This window comes from Antedon mediterranea, chromosome 4, assembly GCF_964355755.1.
Source record: "Antedon mediterranea chromosome 4, ecAntMedi1.1, whole genome shotgun sequence".
NCBI lineage: Eukaryota > Metazoa > Echinodermata > Crinoidea > Comatulida > Antedonidae > Antedon > Antedon mediterranea.
The window spans coordinates 21,978,368-21,994,979 of record NC_092673.1 but is presented as its reverse complement, the minus strand read 5'-3'; the positions used below and the strand labels follow the sequence as shown (position 1 = coordinate 21,994,979).

Genomic DNA, 16,612 nt, shown 5'->3' with positions numbered 1-16,612 from the left:
AAATTTTATATTGAAAGTAAGAGTATAATTTGTTCTATTTGGGCCTATATTACTTCTGGAAAATGATGTACTTTTTGTAACTTGCAGAATAAAATATTATTATACTGTAGTTATTCAGTCGATAAAACAGATTTTCTTATTGGTTAGTAAATTTATCTGTGTTTTTCACAAGTATGTTGATGGATGAGTAGAGAATTGATTTATTTGATGTTGTAACTCACGAAACACTTTTGTTTCACCCCTTTGGCACATTGGCTTGTAAACAGCAGTTTCTGAAATCCCTACAGCAATTATTGACTTCATTTAGGAGCTGACGTTGTAGCACCTCACTCACTTTAACTTGAGATTCTGATATAATGTCTTCAAGGTACTTGTGTACAGTGCATAAATTGCAATTGACTCCGTAAACTACATTCAAAATTGTTGAAATTATGAACACTTTATATACCTTTGCTTATTTTTACAAGAAACTAACCTCATTTTATCGAATCAAAACCAGTTCTTCAGTTTATAAGCATCGTTGGGCCTGTTTCTACTGCCAAACCTGATAAACAGTATTGAATAAATTAAACATTTTTAATGGTTAAATGGTGATTCTGAAAATAACTGTGTTTTTATGTCTTTTGCGTTTTTCGTACTATTAGTTGGGAAAGCCACTCGACAGTGCAGTTCTTTTGAACTGATCCACTTTTGGTTACCCGCAGGTGCTGATAGTACTTTTGTTCTGTTTTGTTGAATGATGCCGTACCTTGTTTATGATTTTTGTATGTTACCTGGAAATTGAATAAAATAAAATAAAAAATAAAGTGTAATGCCACTTAAAAATTTGTTTTCATAGAGCAATTTTTAGCTGCAACACAAAATAATAGTTTTTTTATTGATCACATTGTAGTTTTGGTAACGAGACTGTTTTAACCTCTTTTAAGGTGACTCTATGGTGGTTCTTTAACGATTTTTCTTTACAAGAGAAGTGTATATACTTCTAGCATACAATTTAATACCATATTGATGTTAGATGTTTCTTTCTCTTTTTGGAATAGCTTTCCCACAAAACATGAGTTTGGAAACTATTCTAGGTAAGAGTTTATTTTAGAATACATTCATGTGAAGTGTTATTTAGGGTCAGATTGACATCGAAATGTCTCATTTTTGTTTTTAATAGGCTACAAAGATTTGATTTTTCCATTGACAGATGAAGCAAATGTTTATGCTGAACCGTGTTCTCCAAAATCATTGCAACAGCAACATTATGCGGAAACAGACCTGATGAGTATCCAGGGAGTGTCCGGCAACACAATCTATGGTGTCCCTGACCAGTGTTTGGAAAAACTTAACAACACGCGAACCCTCTGTCCAGAGTTTCCAAGAGATAAGTTGATATTTTTGGAAAGGCTTGGAGAGGGGCAGTTTGGGGAGGTAGGTGTTTTACTAATGTTTGTTGAATCATCATCAGAGTTTCATTTATAGTTTTACAATTTAGTTTGATAGTGTGGACAGAGCTTTATGTTCCTCCATTTCAGAAATTTAGTAAGTGCAAATGGGGTCTTAGTATTCTATGTGAGATTTTCCTTTAGAACTGTTCACTTGGTGGACAGAACCAATTTAATGAATTCATGAATTGTAAACGTTGTTTTATAGTCAATCTTAATCACTTTATAAGCATTATATGCTATTAAGAGATTGTTGCTACAAAACTAGTAAAGCTTATTTAAATTTGGCTGAAATAGACATCTGACCACTTAAATACTTAAAAAACATGAAAAAATCAATGAAGGATTACTAACTACTGTAACAAATGTTATTATTCCTTGTGATTCCTCTTTAAATGTCAAGTAAAAGTTGAAATGCTTGAAGGAGAGAAAGAGAAGTTTTTAATGTCTGTGGCCTAACGCAAAGTCTGTGAGGCAAATATGCATTTGCTTAAAGCCATTCATTGATGCAATATGTGTCTCTTAAACAAGCCAATAAGCATTAATACTGAGCGTATGGATATAATGATTTCTTCATATAAATCTCCTGTTTTTTAAAAGGATAAGAAAAGGTTTAAATTATCTTCTGCTTCATCTTCTGACTAGCCTATTGTATTACAAAAAATACAGAACTCAATTACAAGTTAAAATCCAATAGCCAAATTGTCACAGAAAAAACTTTGTTAAAGATTGAATGTGTAGATGATTTATTAGTTATTTTATATTAGAAAATGTTATCAGCTACTTCATATAAATTGTTAGAAAGTTAAAGAAATAATGTGTAATATTAAAGCAATGTGGCAGAGAAAAACTTGTTATTCTTTCTGTTGTTTAAATGGATATTAATGACTAACTCTGAAAACAATATTTAAAATGTTATAAAAAGTAACACATGCCAAGATTTCTTCTTGTATAATGATTCTTTCAATTTAAATTGGTGTCAAAAACAAAGATTAATATGAAATTTAGTGAAGACAAGACATAATAATTTACTTAGACTAGTTAAATTGCTGTTTAATTGTTACTGATTTTTACTCCAATACAGTGTGTAATACTATCAATTATATGTTTACATGTTCCTTACAATAAAATAGATGATGTATCTTTATCAACTTTCATTAAGATTATTCTCCCGAAAAAAAATTGAAAAACAAATTTTTTGTTGTTGAGTAGGCCTGCTTCTTTACTATTTATGTTTTTGGAGGACAATACGTCTTTATATTATTTAAATATTATTCATTAAGAAAATAGATCTCTTTGTTGCAAAAAATGATTAACAAAATATTATAATTACATATTGACAAAAAAACAAATATCTTGGCTTATCCTTTGAATACAGACAATTTAATAAATTATTTTATAATATTTACTGTAACACAAAATAATGGTACTGAATAGCAATAGAATGATGATCTTAATATAAGTACAATATTTGTCTAATAATAAATATAAATCCAAAGGCAAATTACTGAAAATAATGACAGGAGGAGAGGACATTCTCCCATGTTTTGAGGGCTCTTTTTATTAATAATTCATTTTTCAACTTTCCCCCATTTATGAATACAGATGAATGGGTTTTTTCACCGAGTGTTTCTTCACTATTTCTAAAAAAATTATTTACATATTTAACAATTATTAATTATGTTTAACCTTTATTAATTTCTTTGTAGGTTCACTTGTGTGAGGCAGAGAATATTCAAGACTACATTGGTAATGGTTTTCCATTTGTCAAGCGAAATCGAGGGCAACGAACACTAGTAGCTGTAAAAATGCTGCGGAGGAATGCCAACAAAAATGCCAGGTGAGCCTAGCTTTTATGATAAAAAATGATAGCGATAATGAATATCTGTACTATAAAAAATAATTTATGAATGAAATCACATACAATAGCCAAGTTTCTTCACAGCCGTTTTACATGGTATTTCACACATGGATTAAAACCATAGTTAACGTACTTCCACAATCCAACCTACATCAGCATTGGTTCAAATTGGTATTTTAGGATGTTGTAGTTGGTTTTGTGAAAGTTGCTATTGTTAATTTCCTAATGTAATTTTTTCTCTTTTTGTTTTATATTATTTTTATATGGATATACTATCCGAAATAAAGAGATACCCTCATTCTTTAATTTTGTTATTTGAAAAGTATAAAGTATAGATGGTTAAACCCAATTAGAACACCTGAATTTGTCAGGGTAATTTAGTTGCTGACCTAAGAAAATAAGCATTGTAACATTGACATTTTTACTGAGTGATGTAGTTTGTATACAATGTCATTACAAAATGATGTTCAAATTTCAGTACACATGATTTATAGAGCATCTAGGATATACTGTTCAGACATGTTTGCTAATAAGTTATTGCTGTGTATTTTATTAAGATACACACGTATCCTCTCACCACAAAATAAATTTACTTAAAGATATATTGTCCCCCTAAAAAAATTTAATGTGGATCGAAAAAGAAATTAGTTACCTGAAAAAAATTTAACTCAAAGCAAAAAATAATGAATATTGTCTGTAAAACAATGTTTTTTAAATTAAAATTAACCGTTTCTTTTTATAAGTGAAATATTTTTTTTCTGGGGGAGAGGTGGGGTTTACAGAAGTGAATAACTAATAATTAAAACTGCAAAGTGGCCTATTATAAATCTGAGTTTATTACTGTTTTTGGGGACAATACTTGTATTCTGAAGAATCATAACTTGGTTACAAATTGTTATCATATATTTTCTATACATTTTACATTTAAGAAGCATAAAATAATAAAAACAAAAAATGAAAGGAAAAACTATATAAATTAAAACTCATAGAAACGTTTTGAATTGTGTTCTCCCCCCCCCCCCCTCCTACCCTTATAATATTTCAATCTTATACACCAATATTCTCTCTATCAGTAATTTCTTTTAAACGTTTTATTAGTTTTCTTACTTGTCCATCTATGAAATGTCACTCCAATAATCTATTAAACTCTCATTATTTCTACTACTTTAAGTCACCTGTCAAAGCCATATACATCAAATGTTCCATAGCAAGATTATTTACACTAATTACAAGTGATCGCTCGTTAATTTCTCGAAATCTGCCTACTGAATATTGACATTGATGGCAGTATTTCTCGTAAATGCCAGCGAACCGCAGAAATACTAACAAATCATGCCTGCTTATTTAATCTATTTAAGTCAAAATGTGTGACGTTTTATCAATACAAATCGTCCTTCTTTCAAAATCGATGTTTTTTAAAAGTTAGAATTTAATTGATATCATCAAACAACATTAGCTTGCATTTAACCGTCAAGAAAGTTTGATTAAAGATATAAAAGTTTATATTTATACGCAACGAGGGCACGCTAGGTTAGTAATTCCATGCAATTGAATTATTGGATTTGATTGCTAGAATTTAGGATTAATGCATGAATATAGAATGACACTATGAACTTGAGAGTTGATAGCTGTGTCTATTATTAGTACACCATGTTTTTAACTTATAGTTTTTTTCCATGTTTTAAAAATGTTATCGTTATACACAACTCGCTTTAATATTGAATATTGTTATTTTCATTTCACATTGATTGCTTCAGAGCTCATAATTAAAAAAATACTTATTATTGTTTGTTAATAGTATTTTTTTGAAAACAAGAGTTAATTTTTAGTCAAGCAAAGGTACTGCCAAATTCTGTATTTTTAGTTAGAATAAAAAATTGTTTAAGATTTTGTAAAACAAACCAAGGGTTCTCCAAAAATATAAAATTATTATAAAAAAAAATAATTTCCAGCCTTGTACTTTATACAGTACTTAAAGATGTATTATCCCCCAAAATTATGAAAAATGAAGATTAATTAAATCAGACTTTGAATAGGTTAATTTATAGTTTTAATCAAGTGAATCACTTCCGTAGAAAAAAAACCGGAAAAAACAATGTTTTCACTTATATAACATGAAAAATGGTTAAATTCAACCAAAAATCCTTTGTCTGGCAGCCAATTTGCTTTAAATTCCATTTTTTTTCAGGTAAATAAATGTTTTTTCGATCCAATTTTTGGTCGAAGTCAATAACTATTATGTGACATTAGAATAGCATATTCAACAACAAAAACTGAAAAAAATTATTTTTCAGGGGGACAATACATCTTTAAATCTTCAATCAATTAATTAATTTTTAAATTCAAAATAATCTAAAATGTTTCTATTGTACGTGCAAACAATGCAATTAAAATCTTTTTACTTTAAATGCGATTGCATTCATTAAAAACAATTAAAATACTGTTAAATATTTTAAATCATTATTAGAATTTGTTCATTCTATTTTTAGTCGCGTACAAACGCGACTCTGCAGCTGGTCGTTCTGTAAACACTAACTTAAATTTGCGCACGCGACTACAGCCATGTATATGGCCTTGTTCATCTATGTTATATATTGATACGGAGTCACCTTAACAGTAAAGTTGCAAGATTAATGTTTGCAGGTCTATCATTTAAATAAATAAATTGTAACAAGTATTACTAGGTCAGCGAATACATATTATTTTTCTTCATGTGGTATGTCTCATTTATTTTGATAAAAATGTGAAATGGTGTTCTTTTAAAGTGTAGTGGCAATCCAGAGTTGTTTTATTTTTAATGAAGTGTTTTTTCCACTTTTTCTCAAGGATTACAAACAGAACCAAACAATAAAAAAAGAATATTTAGATTCACATATATTTTATTATAAAAGTTTTGCCAGTAATATTTATCTAGATACTTCACAAATCTTTTATATTGAACTTGTCATTTTAACTTAGGATCTATCATTTGCTGATTTCTTTTTTTCTGTTTTGTAATCAAATTTTATTGTAAATAATGGATGCACGTTAAAAAGTGTGCCGATGTTTCAAAGGAATATGTCTAATCACGTTTAAAAAGTTTTTGAGAACAAACCAACTTTTTATAGGACAATGCTTTGAATTTTTTGTGCGAGTTCTTTATCATTGAGTAATACCATCTTTATTACCAGTTTTTGAAAGTCACTGTATGATGTAATTCTAAAGCCTTGTTAACACTATCAAACTTTATGTGACAGAAAAATGTGATGTGCCCATATATACTTACTTTGTACTTGATGGTTGTCCTTTTGAATACAGTACTCCACAAGGAAGTCTGACAAAGAGGCCATGGACACGATGACATCATATCACTACCATATTTGGGCATATCACATTTGTTTATGTGATGTGTCCATATATACATACTTGGTACTTGGTGGTTGTCCTCTTGAATACTCCACAAGTAAGTCTGACAAAGAGGCCATGGACACGATGACATCATATCACTACCATATTTGGGCATATCACATTTTTTTGTCACATAAAGTTTGATAGTGTAGACAGAGCTTTATAGAGTGTGTAAATTAGCTTCTTTATGTTTTTACATCATCGATAACCATTTTCAACCCACTGCAAGGTGCAGGCCTCTCTATAATTGTATATTTGGTGCTGTTCTCATCTACGGAAATTTCATCATGCCATCTCGCTTTTGGTCTTCCTTTAGGGTTTTTATATATAGACAAAAAACACAGCCTGAGATAAAGATATCAACAAAGTATATTATCAGAATGTATTGTTAACTTTAACAGTGATACAACAACCAGCATAGTTAGTGTTATGATTTATAATACATTTGGGATTTAGTTAATTGTTAGGTTTATGGAAGGTATTATATCATGAGCAAGTTTTAAACCCTAAGCTCTATTATATTAAAAATTAGATTAGTAGGCATAGGGTACAGTGACTACAAGAATCCACTAGCCTACTGTAATTGCCAGCCTATGAAAATATAATTTTTTAAATGTCATAAGTACATTTGCTAAACCTCCTTAAATCTGAATCTGGTAGATGGAGATTTTTATTTAAGAGGGGTCTAAGATTTGACAATTTTGGCAATAGATAGGTTTGGTGAGTCATGATATGTTAACTTTTTTTGTTCTGTATTTAATTGTTTTATAATCAAGTAAAGAAAATTATGTTAAATCTGTGCAAATGATATGAAAACTTTCGAAGAGTTTGTTTGAAACGGTTTATAAAATTAATTAGTTTTTGTGATTTCATTGTATACAGTAGTTGGTAAATTTACTGTATCTGGATTTTTTTTGATGACACTTAATATTTGAATTATTTTTAATATCCTTCTGAATACTGAAACTACACATAATCTAAAAAATTAAATTATGCTTATGCATTATTTATAAATGTGTGTCTATGTTGAGAATATCATTTTCAACATAATGAAACCGGCATGAATTAAAGGGTATCCCCAATTTCCCCTGTATCCTTGGCTTGTGATGGTGATGATGAGTAAGTATTCAATCACCTGTTGACCCCCTCACTAATGTACCTAGAATTATTTCCTTTAAAATGTAGAAAATAAATAATAATTAATTATACAGTATTTTCATTTTTCCTTTTGCATTTTTATACAATTTACATCAAACAAAAAAGCACAAGGTTATAGGAACTCCCCCTGTATTTTTTTTAAAATTAATTTATATATGCATTTATTTCTATTTTTTGAGGAAAATAAATATATTATTATTATAAATAAAACTATTTCTGCTGTGTGTAAATGGCAGTCTCAAAATAATGGTAAACAATAGCCATTGAATCCACATTTAAGCACCATTATACCAGTTATTCCATAACTTTTAGCTGCAACAATAGGTTCGGTTCAATTTCCATAGCATCTTTATTGTCTGACTGAGCACATCACATTTTGGAGAATAGGATGAAGTTTACACCAACAACCAAACACCCACTTTTTTAGCAGCATTTTGGGGTTTTGTTCTCCATACTTTCCATTTTTAGATACTTCATGTATCATAGATGGTTAATAAAAACATTTACCACTATGTAAAAACTGGCTGATATCAATTAATTAATTAATATTTTATTAATTCGTTATTTCAGAATCTCTGGCCCATAATTATATATAAATTACAAAAAAAAAAATTTTTAAAGTATGAATGATCTCCAGATGCTATTCCACCTGGAAAGCATCTCTTGTTTTGAATATACGACAAATAGCACATTCTCTGAAGCCCAAAATATGTTATTCAATACACTAACTATTGCTTATTGCAGTACTGCTTCCCTTTAGTAAAAATGCATATTTTCTATCGTGCTTGAATTACAAATTACATTTTTATTAGTGATGATTACTAAACTGATGTATTTCAAACGCTACACTTTTTTCCTCAGGACTGATTTTCAGAAAGAAATGAAAGTGATGTCGCAACTACGTGACCCCAACATTGTTCGTCTATTGGCAGCATGTACTGAGGACGAACCGCTGTGTATGGTAGTTGAATACATGGAGAACGGCGACCTCAACCAGTTTCTGTACGACAGCGAACCAGAAAAATCATCTGCCCCTGGTGATTTACGCAAAGTTTGGTAACTATGCATTTATTTCTTTAAAGTAACATTAAAGAAGAGCTTTCATGAATATAATATGAAAATAAACTTTAGTTATTCTATCATGAAAGCTAGAACTGCACAGAAATAAAAGAAATGAGGAACATTTTGTTCTCATTGAACAGACCTCCAGGTCTTAACCATTGATAATTATTATGGAGTGGATAGGCCTTGTCTTTGATTATCCTACTATTAACTTACAAACATCATCAATTCAGATCATAAGGTTATTGATTTTAGGCATGTATACTAAATTAAACTCTCAAAATAATAATCTGACATTGTATAAAGTAAATTTTTAAATACACGTTTTTGAATTATAATATACTTTTCAACATAAACATTCAAGTCTGTGTTACACTGTGTTATACTATTAGCAAAAGGAAAGCGCTTCCAAACTGGCCAATTCTGTTATTCCGTTATTGGTTCAAACCTGCAACCAATGTAACATTGTCTGTAGTCGTTTGTCAAAACCTGCAGTTTGTAGCCACTATGTCGCCATCATTACAATAAGATATGACAAAATCTCTTACTATCCATCTTTGATTTAAAAAAAAAAAGCAAACCAAATTAATGTGCAAAAAAAACCCATTATGGTATATTGTATGATTTTTTTTTTCTACTTAGTGATATAAGTTTTCTAAAAATACACATAAAATAAATAGATTTGACCAGATTTTTTTGGTTTTAATGTAATGGCCAACAACTATTCAAAACATTCCATCAAAAAGCCAATCTACAAAATGGAAAATTCCTTGGAGGGTAGTTGAAGTAAAAAGAAAAAGAGAGTTGATGTAAATAAGTAAAATGAATGAAATGAAAGAGTTAATTGTTAGCCAGTGGCTGCAGTAAGTTTTTATTAGTTCTTTGATCCATTTTCATTATTTTAAATGGATTGATAGCATATAACTTGCATTGTGAACTACATTAGGTAATATGATTGTATCAGTGAGAGTTAGTGAAGGCTAGTAGGCACGTTTGATCATATTATCCCATCTAATTACTAACAGCAACTACAAGGAGCCAATGTCAATTTCATGCCTGACTCATTTAATGCCATTTTGCCCGTTTTGACATTTAAGATAAATATATTTTTATAAGTCTATTTCAAAGTTTTTTTTGTATCTTTCCGCTCAAAACTAAAAATATCTCTTGTGACAATGTAATGTATGTATTTGATGATATTCAGGCTGATAATGATAATGATAATGATAATGCTGAATTTATAATTAGAAAGAATAGAATTATCCACACTACACTATCTTTTTATTGTTTTTCATTTATAAAAAAAAAGTATATTATTAAAAAATACTCTTTAAAAGAAAAGAATTACAAAAAAAAACTTTTGTTTTAAATGAGTAAGTGAACTGCCAATTTTCGGCAAGAATTTTTGTTTGTTCATTGTATATTTTGAAGCAATTTTTATTTAAGGACAGAACTTCTATAATTTTGAAATGAACTACCATGTTCGACATTCTTTTTTAGACTTTACCAAAAATAATCATTTGACAAAAATTGTAGAAACTTAATTTTAAAATGAGTACAGAAATTGAAATATTCATTAAAAACAAGAATTGCTAACAACTGATTTTAAACTGAGTATAGAATTAAACTGCCAATTTCAATTTTCTTATTTGGATTTATTAAATTTGTACATATTTATTTTTTTCAATTAATTTATTAAAATACAATAATTGCAAGATTAAAGAAAAGAACTGCCATTTTTAACATTCTCAGTTAAATTTGTACATTATTTATTTTTTTCAATAAATATTTATCAGAAGAAAATAATTGCAAGATTAAAGAAAAGAACTGCCAATTCCAACATGTTTTATTTAACAAAAACCAAAGGCTATGAATACAAGATCAGCTGACTAATTAGTATGTGCTCATAAAAGCAAATGTGTGATTTGTAATCAATATACTCATTAGGAATTGCATGACAGGTGTTAATACATCAATATAACTCAATATTAAAATATCTCGTAAATATATCATATTGTAATGTAGTTTTCATATGCATTCTTTGAAACCATGCATGAAATAATGACAATATAAATAATATATAATAACTGGCAAAAAGTGTTCATAATATATATAATAATATAACCGATTTAACAGGAGTATAGTGAAATTAAATAATGATAATATAAATAATAAATAATGGAATCGACACTTGATTCTTTTAGAAGAATTATTTATTCATTTAATAATACAGTAATTACCTTACGACTGAGCTTTTGTCCCCTAACGCCATATCTGCAAACTCTTCATTTAAATACAGGTGTTTCTGGCAAAAAATGTTTATTTACGAACGGTTTACCGGTAACTGATAGAGCACAAACATTTTAGCATGACAACGTTTTTTTGAGAGCACTTGTTAGGTTTAACAGGTTGAATGACGTGTGTTTTGCTTACTAGAGGTTTTCCTCACAGAAAATTACAACTGTATAATTTTCAATTTAAGTAAAAACAATTTTTTCCAGCACTATTGATTAAATTGTTTTGATGATGACAGAAATGAGCAAATATAAAAAAATAATGAAAAAATCAGAATAACAATGGAATATAAGATGTATTTAATCATTGTATTGATATTTTGAAAATGAAATGAATATAAGTAATGGTTAATACCGTAAAAAAGTGTAAAATAAATTTAAAATGTATTTCATTTTTAGCTTTGGTGCTCTAATTCACATGGCAACGCAGATAGCATCTGGAATGAAGTACCTTTCATCCATGAACTTTGTACATCGTGACCTTGCAACACGCAACTGCCTCGTGGGAAAGCAGTACACAATCCGTATTGCCGACTTTGGGATGAGTCGTAACCTGTACTCCAACAACTACTACAAGATTGAGGGCAGGGCAGTATTACCGATACGATGGATGGCATGGGAAAGTATTTTACTTGTAAGTAATTTCAGAAATTTATTGCAACCTGCGACCTGTATTGTAAAAATAAATAAATTATGGACAAAATATGAAAATACAGGTACATATTTGATAAATGATAATTGTTTAGTTTAGCATTTCGCAAGTTTTTGGTTTTGTTTTGATAATATAATTTTTGTGTTTGTTTGCAGGGAAAATTCACATCTAAGTCCGATGTATGGGCATTTGGCGTGACTTTGTGGGAAATTCTCATAATGTGCCGGGAGCAACCATACAGTAACCTCACCGATGAACTTGTTATAAAAAACACCGGTGAGTTTTTTGATAATTCTGGAAAGCATTGCATACTTCGACAACCAGAAAACTGCCCGCGAGCTATCTACGACATGATGAAGCGATGCTGGAAGCGCAATGCAGACGAGAGGCCATCGTTTGAGTTTCTTTTTAGCATGTTACAAACCAAGAACATTGGCTTTGAGCCTAAGCCGGAATGCTCATCATCTGTCATCGTGTAATCATTGAAACCTGTTTGCAATGCTGTTGCCATGACTACTGGATTTTGTTTTTATATCTATATCGTGGACTTGCTTTAGGCAACCTATCTACAGAAGGAACGGAAATTATCGCAGATTGTTTATGAAGACTGGAAGAAAGAATCTATTGAATAGATAAATAGTTCAAAATAATGTGATTCAAGGTCAGAGGTCAGGACATTTATGACCTATATGAATCAGTATGGACAAACTATTATTATTGGCATACTTTCATACATTACCACAAAGTAAAACGCTTTGACTAGTGTTGTATTGAAACATCCAACACACACTTCTAGTTTTTTGCTAGACCTAAAAACATAATTGAATGAAATACATGCCATTGCATAAATAGAACAGAGATATATTTGGTAGATGGTGCCACACAAGACAGTTTGTTTCTGTATGGAAACAATTGGTTGTAACTGATTATATAGTTATTTGTATATATGCAAAATCTGTTGAGCCAATAATGTATAAAGAAAACTTTTATTTTAAAAATCCAAGCAATGCACATTGATACTGTGGAAAATACAAATGTGTGAAAAAGTCATTGAAAATGGTATGTGTGTGAGAAAAATGAGAGTTGATCTCAGTGTAGGACCTATTTCCATTTGTAGCAATTAGTCTGGGTATACTCACAACAATTATGTAAGCTTGTATTTCGTTCCAACTGATAGAATAAAGTTAGTCATAGAAAGTGGATATCTTTTAGTTTAGACGTATCTTAACAGGAGATAGTGTTTTATTTGATCACTTTTTTCTTGTATAGCAGTATGAATTGATCATACTAGAGATAAATGCATTAACTCAATAAATTCTGAAAATCTGATCTCTTAGTGTAATCCAGATCAGTAGCCTATCTACTGGTTTACCTTAATCTAATGCTTCGTTCAGACATGCTCCGCATACAGTAGGCTTCTATGAACTTATCAGAAATAGATGTCTTTTGCTTCCAACAATTTCTTCAAAAGACCCTGACTGGCTGGCCATCATATCAATAATAACAATTATATTTAATTATAGTTAATAATTTATTTATTTATGTAAATACATTGTTTTAAGTTGTTCTTAACACCAAAGAATTATATTGCTCATCAAAGATGATCCAAAAAGAGCTGATTTCTGAATTATTTTAATATTTAATATTTAGTTAAAATGTTCAATTCTTTTATTTTCTACATTTTGCTATTTTATAATTTACCATTAATGGTTTACACGAGATACTAATATAACAAAAATAGAATTCAAAGTTAGATCTAGGAACCAACTTACATCCCTTCTACCAGCTCTCCTTGTGTATTATGTATAATAATAAGATAAAAATAAATATGATACAAACCAGTATGTCCATGGTATGTTTACATAATGTTATTGGAAATATAGATAGTACTATAGTTTTTTAAGCATTAATATTCATGATTATTAATAATATAAATATTCACAAGTAGTTTATAAATATTCATGATTATGCTAATAAATATGTATCAGCAGAGAGATAATTATAAAATCTATGGTATCTGTGAAAGAAATTGATTGATTACCAATGTAGAAATATGAATATAGAATTAGTATTATATATAAAATGATGTTGAATGATTACAAGCAGCTGGACATGTTTTACTATAAATAAACAGAATGAACCTAATTCCATCCAACTAGTACAATTTAATGGTAATGATCTATTTTTAGTCAAAAATAAATAAATGTCTTTTTATAGCATAAGCATTTATACACTGTGTAGACATACCTTGAAGTACTCAATAATTCTATGAAAATAATGTTGCTTGCTATCCTAATTTATAGTTTCAATAGACTAATCGGATATGAGGCTATCCGCATGGTTAAAATTATCTATAGGCATGGTTGATCATGCGTGTAATTTATTTTCTTTTATTAGCATGGTTGACTGTGCAGATAGTTTGGAAGCTATCGGCATGGGTGATCATGCATCAAATTGTTTTCTATTGACAACCAAGCATATGACAACCATGCTGATAGAAAAGTTGGTTACTAGACGCACAGTCAATTATGCTAATAGAAAAATAACAAATTACATGCATGGTTGGCCATGCTGATAGCCACTTTTAAACTAATTAAAAAGAACAGTATTAACTTAGTTTGTATATACATTTTGATATTGTATTCTTCGTTATAGAATTGAAAGAATAATAATTTGAGTTATATTCACTGGTATACCTTGAATATAAATCATCACATCTTTTCAGCCTCAATAATTCTATGAAATAGTAATAATATTGCTTGCCATCCTAATTTGCAGTTTCAACAAACTAAAGGATCAGTATTAACATAATTTGTATATAAATTTTGATCTTGTATTAATATTTGTTTACATTGTTTTTTAAACATGCCCTGTAGAATTGAAAGAATAATGATTTTATCAGTTTACCCTTTTATTTATTCAAACAATTATTTGAGTTGTAAAACCTTGACTGCTGTCAGTTATAGATGGAAATTTTAAGTAATTTAAGAAATATATATATGATTTATTATAGGTGTTAATATTGTATGTTTTAAAACCGTGTATGTATTGTGCTGATGTGCATCAAAAAATGTAATGTATATAATTAGAGAACAGCTAAGCCATTCTTTGTGTATAATATTTACAAATCTGTCAATTTTACAAGCCAATCTTGTAGAAAAATGGAAAAAGTAACAGGACTATTTTCTGGTCTTTTATTTCATAAAATAATAAAGATTTGGAAGTAACATTTGTTTGAAAATAAAGTACAATGCCTGTTAAAGATTGAATCGTAGAATGGAAGAAAGTCATTGAACGCTTGAGCTATTGCCAATAACAAGGAATGTCACATGGTATTATGATGTCAGCACCATGATACTTGAGGACCCAATTATATTGTCCAATAATATGGATTGGCTATTTGTTAATATACAGTATGTATTGCCCCTTGTTCCTTTCACAGAAAAGTTTCCCTAGGAAAAAGGTATTTGGAATTATTTTGGTTCATCAAAAATAAATAAATTTATATACCGTAGTACAGTGTCAATTCAAGTTTTTAAATTAAAGAAAAGTTATAATTAAACTGGAATAAATATGATTTGAATTGTATTTGAGATAAAAGGAAGCACCAATTATGTAAATAAGTTACTGTAGTACAATGGTATAAGCTTTATTGGTGTAAAATTTAAAATGTTGATTGGATTTGTGTAAGCAGTTACGCTCTGTTCTCCACTGGTTTTTATACAAGAAATAAATAGAGAAGATGCTGAAATATGAGCTAGTTGTACTGTATTTTTTTACATTGAAAAATTCTGTTTAAAGCTCTGTCTACACTTTCAAACAAGTTTGGAAAAATGTGAGTGATGTATCCATGATAGTGACATCATATGACATCATATCATGTCCATATATGGGCACATCACATAAAGTTTGATAGTGTAGACAGAGCTTTATATCCTACCATGATAATGTTGTGGTATGACTGGAGATTAATGTGCGAAGGCGCTCAGAAGAGGGCCATTTTATAACGCACCTTAGTATATTCTTTTCATTGGACGATTGTGGGTCACATGATATAAAGTAAATATACTGTAGCACTGTGCAGTGTCGGTATGTACAATCGAGTACTGCAATTTTGTTTTGCTGTTCATTTTTGGATTGAGCAAATACACTTTCATCCTTCTTAGGGCCTACCTGTTCTAAATCATTTTTGGATCAGTGGCAACACCACTAATTAATATATATTTATACACTTTAACAGTGACTTTAATATACATATTATCATCATGCTACAGGTATCATGTTATATTACCATCAACTTATGATATCATGTCATCATCATGTTATCATGATGTTATGATGATAACATGATGATATGATGTTTATAATCATGTTATGTTATATCATCATGTTATGTTATATCATCATGTCATGTCATTATCATGTCATATATGATTTATCATAACTTTATGTTATGATAACATGATGTTATCATGTCATGATGTCACCATGCAATTGAAATACATCAATATCTTTTTTAGGAAAGTGCAATAAGAATCAAACACATTATTTCCATATTATTATTCAATATATTTTATTATCTTTATCATAATATTGTAAATTCATGTTCATATAAAGATACTATATAAAGAAGTGCCTCAAAATTGAAACCCTGTCATCAAACAATATTAAACAATATTTACAGACATTAACATAATCATTTACTAATATGAATGTTATCATTCAATGTCTTAATTGTTACCGCATATTTAGGGACCAGTCTGTAATG

At 29.2% G+C, this 16,612-nt stretch overlaps 1 protein-coding gene across 6 annotated transcripts in view; it reads left to right on the top strand.

Annotated features, from left to right (window-relative positions):
* LOC140046919 (discoidin domain-containing receptor 2-like) overlaps nucleotides 1-15,600 on the top strand; it is an 82,844-nt gene extending 67,244 nt beyond the window's left edge. For 4 of the 6 annotated variants that reach the window (XM_072091677.1, XM_072091672.1, XM_072091673.1 and 1 more), the window contains 6 exons: nucleotides 1,041-1,076; nucleotides 1,193-1,416; nucleotides 3,140-3,270; nucleotides 8,698-8,892; nucleotides 11,592-11,826; nucleotides 12,000-15,600. In XM_072091677.1, the coding sequence (XP_071947778.1) occupies nucleotides 1,041-1,076; nucleotides 1,193-1,416; nucleotides 3,140-3,270; nucleotides 8,698-8,892; nucleotides 11,592-11,826; nucleotides 12,000-12,323 (1,145 nt within the window). In that variant the 3' untranslated portion in view covers nucleotides 12,324-15,600. Of the gene's footprint in view, nucleotides 1-1,040; nucleotides 1,077-1,162; nucleotides 1,417-3,139; nucleotides 3,271-8,697; nucleotides 8,893-11,591; nucleotides 11,827-11,999 lie in introns of all 6 variants that reach the window. The other 2 variants (XM_072091676.1, XM_072091675.1) reach the window with 2 other exon arrangements.
* Nucleotides 15,601-16,612: the final 1,012 nt, after the last annotated feature.